At 44.3% G+C, this 21,318-nt stretch overlaps 1 protein-coding gene across 3 annotated transcripts; it reads right to left on the bottom strand.

Moving 5' to 3' along the window:
- SUV39H2 (SUV39H2 histone lysine methyltransferase) lies at positions 1 to 17,931 on the bottom strand. 3 transcript variants are annotated; one of them, XM_075926087.1, is made up of 6 exons: positions 17,715 to 17,928; positions 15,825 to 15,970; positions 14,059 to 14,730; positions 10,097 to 10,243; positions 7,176 to 7,305; positions 1 to 2,877 (listed from the first exon to the last, which is right to left on the bottom strand). In XM_075926087.1, the coding sequence occupies exons 1-6, from the start codon at positions 17,854 to 17,856 to the stop codon at positions 2,771 to 2,773; spliced, it is 1,344 nt and encodes a 447-aa protein (XP_075782202.1). In that variant the 5' UTR covers positions 17,857 to 17,928; the 3' UTR covers positions 1 to 2,770. The 3 variants fall into 3 exon arrangements, with proteins under 3 accessions (XP_075782202.1, XP_075782203.1, XP_075782207.1); XM_075926088.1 differs by lacking the exon at positions 17,715 to 17,928 and adding an exon at positions 17,135 to 17,258; XM_075926092.1 differs by lacking the exon at positions 10,097 to 10,243 and having other exon boundaries at positions 17,715 to 17,931.
- Positions 17,932 to 21,318: the final 3,387 nt, after the last annotated feature.

Below are 21,318 nucleotides of genomic sequence, written 5' to 3'. Positions count from 1 at the left end.
AGAAAAAAAACCTAATTTTTTATTTTATCAAAAGAACCTATAGCAAACGTATTGCCATTACACAAAAGATGTCACATCCTACGACAAAGTAATGTTCCTGAGGTTATAAACAAGCACATAGCCCCAATACACAATGGTAATAACCAAAGAGTTGGTATAAATGAGAACTTAAATCCACAATAGCATTTGCATGGTGATGATCCTGCAGCGTTTTTAGTTTTGCTACTTTAAAACCAGCCAGAAAACAGTTGATAGGTTACTAGTACCCAAGTGCTATTCACATAGGTATAGTGATAGCCATGGTAACACCAACAAACAATATCAGAAAAAGCTAAAGGGAGGGAAACCCAGGCTTGCTATGAAACTGAAAATTGTCACATTTTAAAAGACTATCAAATTGAAAAAACCTGACCCATTTAGCAAAGGCAAACTGAAAATCATGGTAAACAGGTAAATACACAACATGGTTTGAGGTCCTAAATTAGTAACAGGATACAGCAGTAGACTTAGTATCTAGTAATTTCCTGTTACCTGCTAAGATTCAAATTCAGAGTCCTGTGTTTGAAATGCAGGAGAGAGAACACAGCCCCTGAAGAATAGCAGTGGTCATTATGTACTGGCGATACATACTGACTTCATCTACTTAAAATGTAGATATTTGTAACTGAATCATGATTGGGGCTAAAAAGGAAAGAGCAGAACAGCCAACCAAGGTGTCTGAGGCCTTTCATGTGTAATGCAGAGAGGGAGTTTGGGGGAAGCCCTGTGGAGAGGAGCAAATGGATGCCGTGAATAGGGAGTCAAGGTAAAGGGTGTTGAAGGTTCACTCTTTCAATCCAAAGCCTAGAGCAGCAGCCAGAGGGTTGCAGCTGAGTTGTTTCTGTAGTTCTACAACTTGTTCCTGGGGGAATAGTGGAGGGAATCAAGAATTACTTGGACAGAGTGAAAGGAAATGCCTCAAACATTTTTTATGTTAAAAAAGGCATTTACTTTCCCTTGAGATTTATAAAATACTGATGTGGGAGATACATGACTAATTCTATAATAATACCTTTAAAATGACTAGATGCAGTAGTTTCACTCAAGAAGGGACTCTAGGGAGCATGGTATTGTTAGATATAATTAAACCTAAACAATAAGTTTCCTGTTCATTAAACTATATAAAACTCTGCTTGTAAACTGAAAAGTTTATACTTTTAAAGTAGATACCTAGCTTTGTGCTTTGCTAAGTAGCCCCAAATGTGTATGCCCAATCAAAAAATTATTGATAAACTATGGTGTACAAAATTTCAGTATCCTATACAAAGCCAGTTCTCCAGTTCAAGTACATTTGTGCTTTTAAATTAACAAATGAGTGTCCTTCAAAAACTCTCCTTGCTGTGCCAATAACTAACACGAAATTTAAGGCATATTTAATAAACCACATAGATAATTATATGCTGAATAATTGATCTCAATCAGCCAAGCCAACAGCAGCATCTCTTATAAAAGTATATACCTGACCTCATAATATACAGCAAAAAGTCTATTTGAGGAGCTACAGTTATGCTTGATCCTCTTAAAGATACATCACTTTCTAGAAATAGGCAATGTTTACAATCAATGAGAAATTAAGTATTGATTTTTTGACCATGGAATACAGTTAGTTTGTGGTTCCACCCATACTCTACAACTATATGAACTGCTGTTGTATGCTTCTCTGAAGTCAAGAACAATTTAGCATACATTACCACATTTTCAATAATCTTCAAAAATATTAGATACTTAACAGAAAAATATTCAAAAAGCTGAAGAACAATAAGTTTTTCAGCGTTTTACATTCAAGATTCAAAGAACATCTCACTACTGTCTACAGCAAATGGGGCAAATTCACCCTTTATGTAACTTCACTGAAGTTTGTTATTACAACGGGAAAAAATGGCTTAATTCTACCATTAGATAGGTAGAAAAAAAATTCACAATATGTAAAAGTTTGTAACATAAGACAGCTGTTGATTCAATTACATTCCCAGGATACAGTTATATGGCATAAATTTAAGTATTTTAATGCACTAAGTTCATGAAAGAAATATTAGAGAAATTTCTCAATTCCTGTCTATTGCCTTTCAAACTTTAACCAGTTGTTTCAGTGATAACTACCAAATCTTGTATCCAGCAGCTGCTAACACTATCAGTCTGCCTGTGTGAAGTTCCATTGACATAAGAACTAGTTGGGGTTTTTTAAGTGAGTTTATGCCTATGAACTTCCATACCTACGCAGAATTTAATGGCGGGACAGTCCAACGGAGGATCAGGGCCCAAAGTTTCACTATTACCTCTGGAAACTAAGAAAAATGATACATCCACTATGATTTCTAGTACATCAGTGGTAGTGGATTTCCATTTTATAGGGCTCAAGACATGGAACACCCTCGTATTGAAATCAGCTTGTTGTAGGATAGGAGTCATACACAGACTTGAATATTCAACTTTGACTTCACATTAACACGCACCTCCATCATCTCCTAAACCACAGTGTGCAAATAATTCTAAGGAGATCTAGTTTTTAATCCATGTAGCCAGTCTGCATACTTCAGAGCAGCTGTAATATCAGATCTCTTTGGCTAATGACATTTTCAAATACAAATATAATGCTTTGCTTTCATTATATTGACTCATATGTAAAAATACTGCAATTCGTACGTATAAGTGAACTAGAACAATAGTCTTCCTGAAATAAATTATTTCAATTTTTCTTTTTTTAATGTATTTGCAACTTTGGCTACTGAATTCAGTTGAGGTACCCTCTGCAACACACAGCTCCACATTTGCACACAGTTCTGATCCTCTTTCTTGCTGGGCTGACAGCATCGGAGTCTGAAGTCACATCTAGAGATCCTAAAATGAAGCAGAATTGAAGGCTGTTGGAAATAGGCATTGTTATTGTGCTTGGAACTGTGCAAGTAAGAAAAAAGATAGCCTCTGCCACAAAAACTTATAATTTAAAATCCCAGTTCCACAAAGACTTATGAATGTATTTTGACACACTTGTGAAGCTAAAAAGTTAAGTGTTAGTATAAGTCTTTGAAAAGTTGTTACCTAAAATTATTTACTAGTAGCTGAAAGATCATGCTGTTCCATAGGTGAAATTCATGCAGTCTAAATGACTGACAATTTACAAATTGGACAGTAACACTCCATGGATCCCAGTGATGCTGACAAGTGAACCTGGTAACATTCTTAATGAAAAGTTCTCAGCCAGGTTTTTATCTGTTGGTGGAATCAGTGTGAAGCAATCAAAGTGACAGTCCTGGAACCTTATTGTACCTATCATTGTGGATCGGCTATGAAATCCAGTCATGGATGAGGCCCCCACTCTGCTAGGGCTGCACAAACACAGACTAAGCTTGAAATCTAAAGTACAAAACACAAAAAAAGGTGGATCTAGAAAAAGACAGATAAAGGAGCAAAAAAGGAGAGAACAGCAGTGAGGGCTAGGGATGTAAAATCCCATTTGATTGCCTAAACATGGTTTAACCGATTGGGGGAGGGACGCACTTTGGGCTGGAACAACCCCACCTCCGCTGTGGACAAGATCTGCTCCAGTCAGCTGGCCAGAGCAGCCCCCACCTGCAGCAGTGGGAGAGGTTGGGCCTGCTCTGTGGGGCCGAAGCAACCCCCTACCTTCAGTGGATAGGAAGCGGCGCAAGCCCCTACCAGTTAACTAGGAGTGGTAAGACTCACCAGTTTATTCATGATCGTGGAAAAATACCCATTAAATCTGGTCTCCCTTGTGAAATCTGGTCTTTTTTGTACTTTTACCCTATACTATGTTACACAGGGAAAACCAGTTTTTCAAACAAAGTCCCTACCTAAATAATCATAGGGGAGGGGTCACAGTATTGCCATCCTTAATTCTGCGCTGCCTTCAGAGTTAGATGGCCAGAGAGCTGTGGCTGCTGGCCAGATGCTCAGTTCTGAAGACTGCACCTCACCAGCAGTAGCGCAGAAGTAATACCCTATTTCTGCTGTGCTACTTTCAGGGCTGCGCAACTGGAGAGTAACGGCTGCTAACTAAGGACCCAGCTTTGAAAGCAGCAGCATAGAGTGCCAATACCAAAGCATGCCATCCTTACTTCTGGCTGCTGTTAGCTGTGGCACTGTCTTTAGAGATGGGCTCCTGACAGCTGTTCTCTAACCACTCAGTTTAGAAGGCAATGCTGTTGCCAGCAGCAGCACAGAATTAAGGGTGGCAATGCCCTTGCAAACTCCCCTCCCTTCCCCAAATCCCTTTGGGTCCAGACTCCTACAGTTACTAAATTGAAAAAAATTCAGATTTAAATATCTGAAATTAAATCTACTATTTTTAGATCCTATATCCATGAAATTTACCCAAACAGACCATGCCGATGCTCAACCATTGTGTTTGAAAAGCAAAGGGAAGTTTTAAGAAAAGATTTGGAGGAGGACAATCAGGTAGCTTTGTGGATATTTCAGGGAACGTCTCCCACGCATGAGGCAGAGCATAAGAGAAGCACAAGGTCCTTGTTCAAAAATTAGACACATCTTTGACAAATCGGGGTAAGAATTGATACGTTGCTAGTGAATGTTTGTAGGCAGGACGGGGCGTGGGAGGAGGGGGGGGGGCGACAGAGTGTGGTAATTTGCAGGAAAACACAATCTCCTGTTGGTTTGTCAGAATTTCAGCAAAGTAAGTAAAGCAAAGCTCTCTTTTTTCTCTCTATAGATAAAAAAAGTTTTTCCTGCCAGGTGACAAAATGACATCATGTCATCAGTGTCAACAAGCTCTCTCAGCAAACACCCCTCTCCCTCTGGCCTAGCGCCTTCTCGCCCCCCACTCTTGTTTAACTGTGACATAGTGGGGGGGTACCTTGCTGGTTGCTATGCTGGGCAGTGGGTTGTGAGTGACCTCCACTGGCTGCTGTCTGTAGCAAGGCCCAGCAGGGCAGGGGATGAGTCATTATGCAAAGAGGGTCTCTCAACCTGTCCGACCAGTTACCCCCCAGGGAGAGAAACAAAGGAAGGTGGAAGCCTCTGGCTGGGGGGCAGGGCTGGAAGAGAGTTAGTTTTTGTCTGGGATCATGGAGGAGACAGCCTAGGGAAGGGGCTAGAATTTAGGAGCCCAGACTCCCCCATCTCAAGGGGTGCTGAGGCATCCTAGGCCCAGTTCCTGTAACCAGATGACATCTGTGCTGTGCTGTATCCTGGAGAAGCAATAAACTCCCTCTATTCTACTGGCTGGTGGAGTCTGTCCGTGCCACTACGGGGGTGCAGGAGATGGGAAAAACCCCAACGCGCCATCACAACCTCCAGACAGGGCACCTCACTAGCCACTCCAGGGAGCTCCTCTTGCCCTTACATTGCTCCCCCATGGGGGAGGGTCATCTTAGGGCATTACCAGCTCCTGCCCCCACCCCAGGTCCCGGTCCCATTCCACCCTGACTGGCTTTTTCCCCCACAGCCCTACCGGCTACAGCCCCTCATACAGCACCATGTTTCCACTGACGCCAGCCAGACGGGCTTGCATGCACGGGCCCATGAGAGCCATAGTTCTACAGCTTCACCCTGCTCGGAACTATTCCTGGAAGCCATTTTTGTTAAGGGAATCTGGACTGGTTCAGAGTGCTGAAGCTAAGCAGCCATTTCGCTTTAGGGCAGAGTATCTGGAGCCCGAATGTCGGATGGCCATTTTGGTTAAGGTCAGGAATCTAGGGGAACATCTTGACTTAGGGCTGAAGTTGGGCAGGAAGGCCAACGGTAGCTAAGGGCTGAAGCAAGGTAGCCATCTTTGCTCTAGGCACACTGCATTGCGCGGGGGAGCTGCAGGAATAAGGTAGCAGCAGGGACTGGCAGGTGCAATGGGTGGGGGAGCACAACAGGAACTGTGCATAGGGAGAGGTTGTCAGGGAGCAGCACATGGAGTATGCTACAGGATCCAGGAATGGGGAGGGGCTATGAGCACAAAGAGTTGGGGGGGGCCGAGCTGCAGAGGCCAGACATGGGGAGAGGTTAAGGGGGCAGAGGGCTGGGGGTGCTGCCAGGGCTGGGTATGGGAAAGCACAATGCAGGGGGCAGGGAGTGTAGCAGGGACAAGAGCAGGCACAGGTGGGGCCGGCACAGTGAAGCAAGTGGGGAGCACTGCCCAGTCATGGGGAGGGACAGAGGAGGAGCAGTCAGCAGGTATACTGCAGGGACCAGCCATGGGCTGGTAAGGGGCAGAGGGTACTGAATGGGCTGGGCACAGAGAGAGGTTGTCAGGGTACAGCAGGCTGGGTGTTCTGCAGCGACTGGGAAGGGTTCAGGGAGGGGCTGGTGGAGCGTAGTGAGTGGGGGGGCACTGAATGGGCTGGGCTGGCGGGTGGAGGGGCTGGGCATGAGGAGAGGCTGTCAGGGCATAGCAGGTGAGAGGCACTGCAGGGGTCAGGCATGGGGAAGGCCTGCCGGGCACAGAGGTCGGGCTGTTTTTGGATGTATGTTTATTATTTTGAGGGTGTTTTTGGTTTATTATTTTGTTTTGTTATGTTAAGTTTGATTTGATTATGAATATTATGTATTAATTGATAAATGTGTGGGGGTTTTAGGGTTTTGGGTTGTTAATCTGTTTTCTCTCTCTCTCTCTCTCTCTCAAAAGTTTTTCCTACCATGTGACAGAGTGTCATCACATTACCAGTGTCAACAAGCTCTCTCAGTGTAGTGAGCAGGGGGCTCAGCTCCCTATTAATTAAATATTCAAATTTAAACAAGAGCTAGAGATTTGATGTCTATCATAAAAGGAAATATTTTACACGGTTTAAGCAAGATTGTGACTGAATTCCCATTATATATAATTAATTAACCTTTTTGGTTTTAAGTAGCATGAGGGAATCCTTCTCTCTTGTGAAAACCAAGGAAAATAGTCATATGCAGGGCTCTAATCTACTGTATTTAATATGCTGTTATGTGCATGTACTTTAAATCTGCCCTGCAGAGGTTACTGACTGAATTAAATGGAAGCTGCATACAGCCTCTTAGCTGGAAGGAAGTGTTGGTAGAAGAAAGGGGGGGGGGGGAAATGGAGAAGAGGGATCTCTCCAAAGACAACACTTTGATTTCAGCAAACCAATGCTGAAAATTGATCAGGCTACAACAAAACCAGCTAGTGCCACCCTGCACATAAAGATTTACACTCTACAAACCTTTCATCTGATAATCAAAGGTGAGCTCTTCTCCAGCCTTGATGGTTCTTGTAGAAAACAGCGCTATCCGAGGAAGACGTAGATCAAGATTGTCAATAAAAACATTGAAGACCTGAAGATTTGGATCACACTGTAAAGCAAAGTTATAATTTTGTGATTCAGGTGTACATTTGCTATCAAAACAGAATTTCAAACACAGTGTAGGGAATGGCAATTAAAATTACTATACATTACTAGTGAGAAGAAAGTGAAGACTGAGTCTCCCTATCAGTTATAATGGCAAAAATCAGAAGTAACTCCACTGAAAGTCAACAGAACAACACACCTGTTGAAACATCACTATTAAATGAATGCAAGGCCCTGTTAAGCAACAACACTGACACTATGGCTGGTGAGAAAGGTAGTACCTTAAACTGAACTAACTTCTGTTTTGAAAGAGACAAGCTTTTGAGCTACACAGAGCTCTTCCTCAAGTATAGCACACAAAGACATAACTGATTATTTAAAAAAGTTACAGCTTGAAAATGATTGCAACAGTTTTGATTCACCCATTCCTCTGTACTCAATTTTTAAAAAGGCACTCAAAAGTAAGTTCAGACAAAAAAGATGACAAAGAGGGAGAGCAATCTTAAGCCTCAGGCCAGACATACTAACTGTAGGTAACTCAGACCTCAGTTTTGCTTCCAAGGGCAGAAATATTATCCTGGTGTGGGGGGGAGGGGTCTTTGCTCACGAAAGCTTATGCCCAAATAAATGTTAATCTTTAAGGTGCCAAAGGACTCATTATTTCTGCAGACACAGACTAACATGACTACTTACAATATACAAACTATAGAATTTTCAAAAGTAAAACAGGAATATGCTAAGTCAGCTAGGTGTTTTTGAAAATTCTACTAGGTCTTTTGCCTTTGGACAGAATACTTAGTCCCATATATATATATATTTTAAAAGCATGCCTGTAGTCAGCCTCCAAAATTCATATTTAGACATTTAAAATACAGCATCCCAATTTTCAGAAGTGCTGATCATCCAGCAATATTTAGAAACACATAACTTCCCTCTCTCCAAATCACTTACACAAATGTAGGGCTAGGATCTTCAGGCACACAGAAAAAAGGAAACAGGCGAACTACAGTAGTTATTGCAATTATGGCATTTTACAAACATCAAATCAGAAAGTAATGCAGTAATTTCTAAAACTAAAAAAAACCCATGCAATTCCATGCATAGGAAGGCCTGGTCGGTTCAATTAAGTCTTTTGTATTAGGTACTTTCAGTTTAAGAAAAACTATTTTTAAGAACAATTTCAAGGTGCTCAGTGAGTTTAAACATGGTGCTGAGGAAAGAAGGAAATCTGCTATGGAAAAGGCAGGAATTTTCCTTCTGTCCATTACTTACAACTGGAACAAAACCATATTCAGACATTCTCCTCCTCTTCCTACATTTCACAATGACTGTTCATATAATATTAATCAATAGCCAAATGTTAAATTATGCATTTATTTCCCATGCTGCTGGTATTTAATTATCTGAAGAGAAAATGTTGTTTTGGGCATCTGGAAACAAGTACAGGTTGAACCTCCCAAATCCCCAACTCTCTGGTCTGGCAACGTGTTGCTGGACCAAAGAGCCCTGGAAGCAGGAGCAATGCAGGCGCTGGGGATCCCTGGCTAGGACCAGTGGCATCAGGGTAGCCCTGCCTGCCCTGGTCAAGGAACTCCCAGCCTTAGCAGAGCAGCCCTGTCCCCAGCTGGGACACCTCCAGCATCAGCTGGGACACAACCTTGGAGTCCTGGCTCCAGCCAGGGAATCGCCAGTTGCAGTGGGGCATCCAGCAGCCATGGCCAGAAACCACCAGTATCGGGGGGCCAGGATGTCTGGGCAGCCTCTGCCAGGGATCCCCTCTACCTGAAGTGGACAGCTGAAATCCCCAAGGGCAGCAGGGCAACCCTAGCAGCTGGGAAACCCCTGGTGCAGCAGGGCCAGTGGCAGCCAGGTAGCCCCAGCCAGGAAGTCAGGGAACACTGTGGCAGTTGAACCGGCAGCAGCCAAGGGTCCCACTGGGAACCTTGGGAGACCCTGGGGCAGCAGGTTGAAGAGCCCGTGCCAGAGCTCAGGAGCAGTGCTGCAAGCAGGGGAGCACTGACTTACCCCCGTCTGGCAAATTCCCTGGTTTGGGACAGCTCAGGGCCCAAGTGTTCTGGACAAGGGAGATCCTATCTGAACTGAATACACTGGAAATACAGATTATGATCCCAACTCTGTTATCTGATCTATTTAGCAAGCCCTTGGTCCCTGGCTGAGTTCCCGTGAGGTCAGTGGGTGTCTGCTTCTAGATCAGAATGTAGGATCAGGATCACAAATCATGTATTGTACATGTTAATGAAAATCTCCAATTCAGAGAGAAAATGCTGACTTTCCTCTTACTAATTCTGAACAAGAAAGAATAAGGAATAGTGAAAACTCTTAGTTTTATTTCAACAGGTAAAGCAAAATAGCTATTTAAAGTGATGTCTAGTAGAGTGAGCCTATTGATTAAAAAATACCTTGCACATCCAATGTTTGAGAAAACTAAGGGATAATTATATTAGATCTAAGCTACTTTATATTGTTTGCTTCAAATAAGGTATATATATCAGTATTCATCCTTCCTACATGATTGATAATTTTATGTTGCATGTCTAAAACAATGCCGTTCTTGCAGCATCCAAGAAAAAAGCATTAATAAAAATTAGGATTGTGAGGGCTTGTGGGACTTTTTGACTTTCACTCGCTCTGTCCATTTTAGGATCCCTCACTTCCATGGTTTCATAGAAAAACACTTTAATTTAGGTTTGATAAAAAGTTTTCTGAAAGTTATATTTACAAAAGGCATTCTTGGTATAAGCCAGGACAATTCTTCAACACAAAAAAGCCCTTACGCTGTGATTCACAAAATGGGACACATTTCCATATCGAGCTGCATCCACTGTATATTCATCTGAGTCATAATCCAGGTCAAATAAGTACGTATTTCCTTGGTTGTCATACAGCTGACCTCGTCTCTCTGCTTCCTCGCTTGTGATCACCTAAAAAAAGAAACCTGCATCATATTATTAACTGTCACTGAACTGAAACAAAGCCACAGAAGAAGGGTTGGGTTTTTTTTTCAAACTTTTACATTTTCATAAACAGATGTAGGGAGACTTCTCTTTAAGAAGAAAGGAAGGTTGCAATGCGTCTAAGGAATACTTGAACATAATTATTTGACTAATTACTGACTGTTCCTAATGCCACTAATGCCTGATTAAAAGATAGCAATGGTATTTTCTCCTCAAGCAATATAATATTTGACAACCTTCTTGGATATGTATTTATAGATAAAGTGATGTTCCCATTGCTTTCTATACAATGCTGAATACAACAAATATAAAAGACGCTCTATAAAATAATTATTTATTTCCACCCCCAATTTCTCTGAACTCCTCTATAAGCAATATCCCTAACTACATTTTAAATAATGTAAAAAATCACTGGCTCCCGAAAGAAGCATGTGGCCATTAGACAATTACAGGCTATCCTACCTATAGTGCCTTGCCATTTCTCCTGAAGAATTTATATTTACCACTGATACCTGCATATTATTTTTCCCACCAAACCTGTACAGAATTGTTCATGTCAAGCAGAACCACAAAACTGTTCTGGGAAAGTAGAACAATCCTGTGGGGAAAATCAATATATAAGTTTTTTTTTCTAGTCATGCTTGTAACTGACTTTTGCCAGCACAACTGTTAATCCAAGGTACGAAGAGTTGTCATATTTAATTGCCAGCAGTACTGGCAGAAGCTCCTACTATCCACACAATTATACATGCAAAATGACACTTTTACTCATACAGCTTAACATTTTGTCAGGGATAGGGATGTAAGCGAGTGGTCGAGTACTCGACTACCTGATAATCCTAAATTTAGTCGAGTACTCAACTACTCTCTTCCCCCCCACCCCCTCACTGCCTCTGTAAAAGAAGCAGCAAGGCAGGGACAGGAGTCGGTATTGGGGGCAGCCGGCCACCACGAAGCAGTCTTTGCCTGCGGTGGGCTGAGGCTGCTCCAGCAGCAGCCCGTCTGTAGCCAGCTCAGGCCACCGTGGACTGGGGTTGCTGGACCTAGCGCAAACCAGGATCAAGCAGTCCCAGCTCCCACAGGTCTGGGACCACTGCAGCTCTTAATTTTAAAGAGCCACATGGCTCTTTAGTTAGGCATGGCCAGTAGTGTTGTCAACAAGTAGTTGATTAAACTTACCGGTTAATCATACAGACTACTCCCATTCCCCACCTTTTCTGCCTTTCCCATACTATTGCCTCTATCTGATGCAGAAGCACAGGGGAGTGGGGAAGCAGCGGAGGATGCCACAAAGCAGCCTGTGTCCACGGGGAGCTTGGATCCTTCATTGACAGGGCCTGCTGCCAGCCCAGCCTCTGTCTGCGGCCAGCCTAGGGTGCTGCAGAAAGAGGCTGCTTCGCAGGAGCCTCCCCCACCTCCTCCTCACTCCCAGCAGCTTCTGTCTGCTGGAAACTTGGACTCCTGTGGACAGGGGCTGCTGCTGCTGCTGCTATACCATGCTGCCGCCTGTAGTTTTTAAACTGGCTCCCCTCATGGACCAGCTCCCACCAGCCACCCCGCGCTGCTGCCTCTGATACAAAGGCAGCAGCACAGGGTGGCAGGGTGTTCCCTGGGAGCGCACTGGCTGCCGGCCCCACTTCCGGGGACTATCTAATGTCACTGCAAAGATTTCATGAGGTTACATGACTATTCAAATTACCCAAGATCTAACATCCCTAATTAGCACAAAGGATGTTTGCAGAAGCTGCCTGGAAGACTAGGACTGTTCCTGCTTGAGGCTATAGACTATGCAAGTTTATCCCTGGTCTTCTACTTTAAATGTATCCTTTACTGGCAGAAAAGTCTCAGATGGGTAGCTGTGTTAGTCTGTATCTGCAAAAACAATAAGGCGTCCCATGACATCTTAGAGACTAACAGATTTATTAGGGCATAAGCTTATACACAGGACTTCACGTTGTGCTAACTCTACCAGGAAAAACAAAATCTTTTTCTAGTAATAATAAAAGTAAAGAAAAAGTGAACACTACAAACTTTTTTGAAGCTAGCCCTGAAACAGAAATCTGGATTTGGCAGGTTGCCATTGAGTTTACGCTCTGAGTAATGAAGTATTATCACATACAGCTGGGTGACTGGGCAGGTGACACAGACTAATCACCACCTTCACTTAAAAGTCCCTCCTCTCTCTCTACCCACGTGCTCTCAAAAAACATTTCTTCGTTAACATCACACAGGATTAATTCTATTCTGAGAAACTGAGCTCTTGTACATTCTAAGACTACATCTACACTATGAATTTTTCTGGCAGAAAATATGCTAATGAGATTGTGACTTATGCTAATGAGTCCCTCATTAGCATATCTTCTGCCACAAAAACTCAAGGTGTAGACAAAGCCTAAATGAGCTTTTAGGAAGGATCTCTTGGGGAAGGTAAGCATAAAGCAACACATAGATAAACAGCTGCAAAGGGGATAAACACCTCTCAGGCTGGCATCAGTTGTGGATTACAGACTGGGGGATAATGTGAAAATACACCAGGTCAGATATGTAAGTAGAAACTGGATTATGTAGGGCCTTGAAAGCAAGGACAAGTTTAACTTGATACTTCACTAGTTCACCATTGCACTGTGTGACTCAAGAGTCATACTAGAGTAGAAAGTCACACTGTGTTTTAAGACATATTAGATACCACATTTTAACAATTTTAAACTGGATCGTATACCTAGTGTAAACAGCGAGAGTCATTTTAACCATGTGTTAACTGGCATTGACCAATATGTTTTAAAGCACAACCTATTTTACAAGTTTAGACATGATGAAATGCATGGGCTGACATGATCAGCATAGAATCAGAATCATAGAATACTAGGACTGGAAAGGACCTCAAGAGGTCATCAAGTCCAGTCCCTTGCCCTCCTGACAGGACCAAATACTGTCTAGACCATCCCTGATTTTATAACAAGTGATAAAAATAATTTTTGCAGTAATTTGGCCTGGGATGAGATCAGTATTAACAGAGAACCTTAGAACAGAAGGTCATAGTAATCAAGATAGGAGATGATCAAGATACCAAGTAGGGATGAGGGATGCTATAAATAGTTTATTTTAGTTATTGTATAGCAGCAACAATTTTTAGCAGTTAAATAGTTACTAAAATGCTCCCCCCGGGGGGAGGGCCAACAGCCAGTGTGCTCCCAGCCCCACTCCTGGGGAGCCCCCTGCCACCTCGATACAGAGTCACCAGTGCAGGGTGGCAGGTGGCTCTCCTGCATGCTCTTCATTTAAAACTCAGATCAGTGGGCTGGGACTAAGCCAGCCTGCCAGTCCACGTTAAAATGCAGAACACATGGTGGGTAGGGGGTGCTGAGGTTAACCAGAACCATTAAGCAATCATTTATCGGTTAAATGGTTTGCTAGCTAGTTGCTAACATCCCTAATATCGACAAGTAATTTGGTTGAAAAAGATTAATTTAAAAAAACAAACCATGCATATAATGTTGCGAAAAAGAAACCTGGTTCTAAAGATTACAATATAACATAATGCCAAGAATCTCTTGCACTTTGGCCCCTTTACATTGTTTTGGTGCAGAAAACACCCAAAGTCATACAATATAAAGGTAATTTGACTTTCAAATGCGTTTGCTTTTAAAGGAGTACATCTCATATGTATATGTTATGTAACAGAATCAAGAAGTGTTGAAAAACGTTTTTTTATTTTGTAAGATGTATTCTCCTACACTTAAATCTTTTATTCCAAATAACTCATCTTTGAGATAAATACATACCTCTCCAACATACTCCATCACAAATCTCTTTGTTTTAATTTTCTGAAGGGTTTTTACTCCCCAGCCACGGCCATTGTTAGTTCTGAAGATGCAAAGAGAATATGGTGTGCCTTTCTGTACTATCCTGTTAGGGCATTCAGGACCACATCTACAATATGAGTTGCATTCGTAGATAGGTAAGCCTGGTTGGATTTTTAACTGCTTTCGTTTATTATAAGCCAAGAAAAATCCAGCCTCTTCTGGACAACACTTTTCAGCAGGGCAATGAGAGCATTCACAGCCGGTTGTGATTCCATTCATTACATTTATTCCTGGAGCAGGTTTATATTCATTAATATAATAAAAGTCTAAAGGAGGGCCCTCAAGATCCACAGTGTTTTCTACAAGAATCGTTCCTTTATGGTTCTTTTTCCTGTTGAGTTCTTCCTTCCATCTCTGTAGAGCTATTCTTTGTTTAGCCTTCTTTACAATGTACTGTGCTACTACAGGTTTCAAAGCTTTAATATGGTTTTTCAATATTATTGCTTTGCCTCGCTTCAACCGAGATAAATATTCATTCTTATCTCTGTGGAAGTACTGAAGGAGCAGTGGGCAGTTAAGATTTTTCAAAGGAACCCAGGCATTTGAGGATTCTGGCCATCCTTTCCATTTCACAAGGAAGTACTCTGTGCCCTTGAAATAGAGAAATAAATACAGATTTAGCCACAACACTTCCAACAATAGTTAATCAAAAATACCTTGAAAATAAGTGTGGCAATTCAGTGATACAACTGCTCTGGTATCACATCCATAGTAAATAAGATTAAAAAGAAGTGTGAGTGTCATTAAGAAAGCTGCATAAACTGAAGGGCAGTCAAATTAACATTCTTATCACCCTCTTTATGATGGAGAAATAAAACCACATATGACCATGCAGCTGTGAATTTAGCTAACAATAGAGAATCAAGCCTTTCAAATGCAACGTATGTACTTTGTGCACCATTTGTAAGGACATGGATAACTATAGGCTGTATAATGACTCAGAACACGTAAATAATATTAGCATGGATCAGTTTGTTAGCATTGCCACTGATGGAAACAGTATAAAATAACACCCTACACAGAACAAAAAGAAAATCTAAAGTTTGACCAAAAAACCTCTAATAGTATTATTTGTAATCGTTATTTGAGTCAGCCTAGAGGAATAATACAATCAAAAACACTTCTTAATGCTATATTTACTACAAAGACTATGTATTGTAAAATGTAATTATTTTGAAAGGAGGGGTTTTTTTTCCCCAAGGGAATTGAGCAATAAGGACAAATCTTTAAACCAGGCACACACACTGATCAGCTTCTGCATACACATGGCACCTAATGGGGATCTGGTCATGGATCCAATTGCAACATGTGGCCGTAGCTATTCAACGAACAGACTGCAGTACTATAGAGGAAGAAGTGTCCTTTTAACCGCAAACAAGGGGAAGAGAAGCATCAATGCACACCGAGCTATTATTTAAGCACAGTAAACTTTGCTTTGGCACTGGGGTCAGACATTTTGTGCTTTACTATACGCAGAACCTTCCCTTTCTTACAGTCAGAGCCAAAGAATACTTTATTTAGGCTTCAACATTCCAAAGTATTTTATTCAATGTCAGCAGTAACTTAACAAAAGCCCTATGCTAGCCTAGCACTTTAGACTTTGAGGAAAACTACCACCTCTTACTTCCAAATTTCCAACTGAAATACTGATCAAATTGTTCTGTAAAACTAGACATTTATCTTACCTCGTCTACCTTGTAGTCACATAAATATTCCACCTCATAACTCTTTAGATTCCTGTTGGTGATTCCAAGGGATTTACATGTGAGATTTTCCTTCCTACATAATTCCTGGATGGTCTCAAGTGAAGCTAGACAAGGCACATACCACACTACAATAAGAAAATAGGATTCTTTACTAATTTAATGTTTCAGCTGAGTTGAAAAAAAATTAAATACTTGATTTTTAGTCTGTTTCCGAGCCCCCCAATTGTAATGTGTAAGAATTGTCCACAATATATTTGTAAAATTACTAGCGTAGCAGTCGCAGATAGAATCAATGATACTCCGTTTTAATATAGAATGAAGTCTATAACAGTTCTCTGCCTGAACTTGAGCTCTGCATATACTATGTACACTCATATAATAAAAAAATCTACCTACAACCTACTAATTATTCATACAAAAAGAATCTCAGTAAACAAAACAGAAATAATTTTCCTGACCTTAAGGCACCCTAGCAAAAGTTCATGCTTCTGACTGCAATTATGTAGAAGCCCTTCACTCTTTTACATGGGAGCCAACTAGCTGCAGTTAGTCAAGTGGAATCAACACTCTTGTACTTGCTATGCAACCATGGTGACTGGGATGAGACACGAGGCAAATCCCTCTTCCAGAAAGATCTCTGCTTTCTTGTCAACTGGGCCAAATTTAGGAAGGTTACAATCGACAATGTAACTGTTCTAAAGAGGAAAGGATGCCAACTACGGAACAATGATTACAACAGTTCAGAACTCTGTTAGGAGCGACCGTCCAAAGTTAATAGCAAGTCAAAAGTCTGGAGCCCAAAACAACAGGGTTATATTTTTTTTTTCCTGCTTTAGTAAGAGTCAGGGTGTATTTGACAGTAGCTGAATTTCTTCCTCTGCGTTAGTAGCGGATTGGTCACTTGTGTCCCAACCAAAGCTGCAATGAGCCCATCGCCACTGAAAAGGAAAGGGGGAGGAGAGGCATTGGAGGCTTCCCAGGCTGGGGGACTCTTTCTTAAATTCCAGACTCGCCTAGCAACCTCTCCCGCCAAAAGCCTCCCGCAGGCATGGGACAGTGCCCCCCCCCCCTCCAGGCACGGCACATTGTCCCTCTCCCCCTCCCCCACACTGCACGCCGCCTCCCCCCCCCCCATGCTGGACCCGGCACCGCAGAGCCCCCTTCTCCCCGCAGACCCCGGGGCCCTGCCGTGGACGGGCACCGCACAGCCCCTGTCCCTGAGGCGCCCGAGGGGGGGAGCGGCCCCCCGCCCGCCTCGGTCCCGTGAGGGAGCATCCCCGACCCCTCACCTCCTCGCCAGCCCGCCATCTTGCAGGGGGCCGAGCGCATTCCAAGCCTGTGGCACCCGGGCCGCCGGCTGCAGGCCCCGCCCACGCCGGGCAGGCCCCGCCCCTTTCCCGGGTAAGCACACTGCCCCCGAGGCTACCCCCTTTCCCCGCCCGCGGCCTGGGCTGGGGGCCCTGTCACGTGGGCAGGGAGCCCCTCCTCCCCCAGCTCGCGCCCCTCCTACCCACAGAGCAGCCGCGCGGCTCCCACGCGCACCCACCCTTCGGCGCGAGCCCCCCTCAGCATCCTACGCGCCGGGGGGGGGGGGTGCTTGTCCCGCGCGAGGCGCTACGCTGCGGTGAGAGCAAACTCAACAGCCCCCAGCAGCGAGCGGCCGGTGCGGGCACCCCGCGCTCCCCCTTTCTCTCGGGGGCGCCCCGGGCGGAGCGTGCCCGTCTCCCCACCCCGCTGAATCTGCAGGCAGCCGGTCCGCTGGGAGGCCGCGGAAGAGTCGCCCCCCGCTGTGCCCGCGCCAGCATTTTCCCTTGCGAGGTGGGGGACCCCCCCCCCGCCTCCTTGCAGGGACCCCACCGGCAGCCTTACCTGCAGCTGGTAGGGCCGCGTCTTTCCGGGCGGGCTGGCGCTGCGCTCCGGATCCGCGCTCAGCCGGCTTGGGGAGAAAGGGATCCTGGCTGCTTCCCTTCTGGATCGGCCCACCGGAGCCCCAGCACCTGCCTCCCCCCATGGCAAACCACCCCCTCGAGCAGCCTGGGCCTGCCCGCGGCCCAGAGGAAGTGCTGGACTTGTTGAACTCAAAACGCTGCGTTTTCTTCCCCTTGCAGCCAGGTGACAGCGCGTGCCTGGGGCTACTCGCTCTGTGCTCCTCCCTCTGGCAAGGTGGAGGACCAGCAGCTAGCTACCCGAGAGAGGGAATGATCGTAAGATTGATGGGAAAAACTTAAAAAACAACCCATAGATTAGTAGCATCTTAAAGACTAACAAAACAGGTAGATGGGATCATGTGCTTTCGTGGGTGTAACCCACTTAATACTCCGGTCATCTGAAGAAGTGGGTTGTGCCCATGAAAGCTCATGATGATATCTACATTTTGTTAGTTTTTAAGGTGCTACTAGTCCAGTGGTCTCCAACCTTTTTACACCAAAGATCACTTTTTAAATGACAGACCAAGCCAAGATCTACCGCCCCGCCCTTTCCTTGAAGCCCCACCCTCTCTATTCTCCTCCTCTCCATCACTTGCTATCCCCAATCCTTATACTGCTGCTTATTTATTTATTTATTTATTATTCTGTAGGAAGAGATTTTTCCAACATTTGGCCTGTCTACACTGGACCAAATGTCAGAAAAAAAACCCTTCTTTTGGAAGCCACCTTATTCCTTGTGGAAAGAGGAAAATAGGGGTGACCAAAAGAGCCTGTTTGCTCTTCCATTAAAAAAGCGGAAGAACAAACACAGCCCTGGATGCAGAAGAGTTTTTCCGGGATATCTCCAGAATCCGGAAAAACTCCTGCAGTCTAGCTGGATCCTTGCTGTGTTGAGACAGGATGTGTAGTCTCTAGGATGGGAATGAGGGATTTGGGTGTGGGAAGGGGTGAGAGGTGCAAACTCTGGGAGGAAATATGGATGCAGGAGGTGGCGGAGAAGGGGACACTGGCTCGGGGAGGGGGCTCCAGGCTGGGCAGTGTTGGGATACTAAGCAAGCCACAGGCTTGCGGATGTGAGGATGCAGGAATTTGGGTTGGGGTATGTGAGGGGCTGAGGGCATGAGGTTCCAGTGTTTGATAGGCTCAGATCTAGGGTCTGGGGAAAGGGGAGTGCAGGAGTGGTTGTGGCCAGATGGGGGCTTGGCCCCAATTGGGGGTTTGTTGGCCAGATTTCATTTTTAAATAAAATACTATGTTAAACACAAAAAGTTTCTGCATTGTCTTTATTTATGAGAATGGCAGGGAACCTGCCTTGAGTCAGGGGTCACTGACCCATAGAAAAGTCATTTGGGAGCAGGGGACACAGTACTGGGGAGAGGTGCTAGTGGGTTCTGCAGCAGGGGACAGGGTGCCAGAAGGAACTGGTTTCTGCAGGGGGGGGCAGGGTGCCGGGGGACAAGTTTCTGCAGGGGGGGCAGGTTTCTGCAGCAGGGTCAGGGGGATAAGGGAGAGGGAACAGGGGGCCAGGAGGGCGGGGGACAAGTTTGGGGCAGAGGAGAGAGAACAAGGTTGGGGGCAAGGAGTTCCTTACACCAGCCACGGAGGGAAGCCTCTGACCCACGCTCTCTCCGGACTGACCGCAGGGCAGCCAGACTGGAGTAAAGAAAAGCGGCTGCCCGGCCAGCTGGCCATGGTGCTCAGCCAGGGTGCCACCAAGCTCCACGTGGGCAGGCACAGAGGGGAAGCCGCCCAATCAGCTGGAGCACGGTTCAGCCTCCTCTGGGCTGAACGCCACAGCCAGCAAGCCAGGCAGCTTCTCCTCTGCGCCAGCCCACGTGGAGCGTGGTGCACCCTGGCTGAGCGCCATGGCCAGCTGGCCGGGCAGCTGCTTCTCTTCCCTCCAGCCCGGCTGCCCTGAGCTCAGCCCAGGGAGGCTGCGCCTAGCTCCAGCTGTGAAAGCCACAGTCAGCTGGCTGGTGTGTTTCAGCCCTCCTGACCTCCCAGCTCCCACCATTCCTCGCAGCTACTCACCTGTGTTGTTGCTCAGTGAGTAGCTGCTCCTCAAATGAGGAAATCTAATGTAAATGTACTGTGCAGGCGCACAGTTCAGAGAGGGCTCAAGAGCTACTCTTAGAGCCCCTGAGATCTACCGGTAGCTCACAATCTACTGGTTGGTGACCACGGTACTAGTCTGTTTTTTTTTTTTAAGCTTTTCCTGATTCAGACTAACTCACCTACCCCTCTGAAGCTTTTGAACATAAGACTGATTTCACTCTTTTGAATGATTGACTGGTGGCTTGGCTGTTTCAGAAAATAAAAATAGTCACAGGTTCCCTCATTTCTAGAGTCTGCAACATGCTTTATTTTCTTGTTGAAGCTGTAAGCTTTGGACCAGGTTTTTAAAGGTATGTATGCATCTAAAGATACAGACAGGAACCTAAATAGCTTCAAAATCTAGCTCCTTCCCTTGTCCCCAGAAATGAAAGATTAATCTTTAATTAAAGATGGTCATATTATGAAATCTCCAGCAATATATCCCTACAAAATTAGCAAGCCTATAAAAGATACATTTGCTTCAAAGCTCCTGTTACTTGTTTGCACCAATGCTTATGCCCAGTCACCAAGATTGGTAGATGGTCAAAATAAGAAGATAAGGATCAGTGTCTTCTGGATTTGTCACAGGATCATTTAACTGCCTGATAAGTAGAGCCCTGCATCCACCTCTGTATCCACAAAAATGAGTCGCAGATATCCACATCTACAGAAGTGGATGTGGATTCCAGTGGATATAAAGCAGATAGTCTCAAATTTGCAGGACTCCAGATACAAAATTTGCATCTGCAGGCTGCATCCACATCCACAGATGCAGATACCTGCAGACCTAAAGCAGTATTAGTAAAACAGATCCTAAAATATCCTCTTTTTCTTTACTATTTTTTATGCTAGAACAAGTCTTCCCTGACTTCAGATAAGCGTTTCCTATTTAAAACAAAAGTTTCGATGGAAAGAATGAGGGTTGTAATATACAAATGTACCTATTGAATTGTGCAGTACTGTAGAAAGCAAACTTCTCAGTCATCAATTCTTGCTGAAGTATGTGTATGTGGAGTGCAGATAAATAACAGAGCCTTTTCTCGAAAAATGGTAACCACTGGGATAGTCTCATGGGCCATGTATCTAATTCCTGAGACTGATGTTATAGAACTCCCAGCTCTTGCTATTTTGAATTAATCTGAAAGCTGGTTAAAAAAACAAGGAAGGCTACTGTAATGCATGTCACAATAAGATATTTAAATTGTCACTCAGAACTGACTGAAATCTCACTCTTCTTAGAACCAATTAAACCAGAGAGTCCTTATCCATAGAGCCCTGCAAATCTGCGGCCATCTACTTTATGTCTGTGGGTAGCCACATCCGTAGATGTGTTTGTGATCTGTGGCTCTAAGGGAAGTGGTAGAAGCCTCAACACTTGGAACATGTATACTAGCTGAATGTATTATCAAATTTACATTAAAAAACAAACTTGTATTGGCAGCAGGATGGAC

The sequence above is a fragment of the Pelodiscus sinensis genome, chromosome 1, assembly GCF_049634645.1.
Source record: "Pelodiscus sinensis isolate JC-2024 chromosome 1, ASM4963464v1, whole genome shotgun sequence".
Classification (NCBI taxonomy): Eukaryota; Metazoa; Chordata; order Testudines; family Trionychidae; genus Pelodiscus; species Pelodiscus sinensis.
This window is presented reverse-complemented; position numbering and strand designations above follow the sequence as displayed.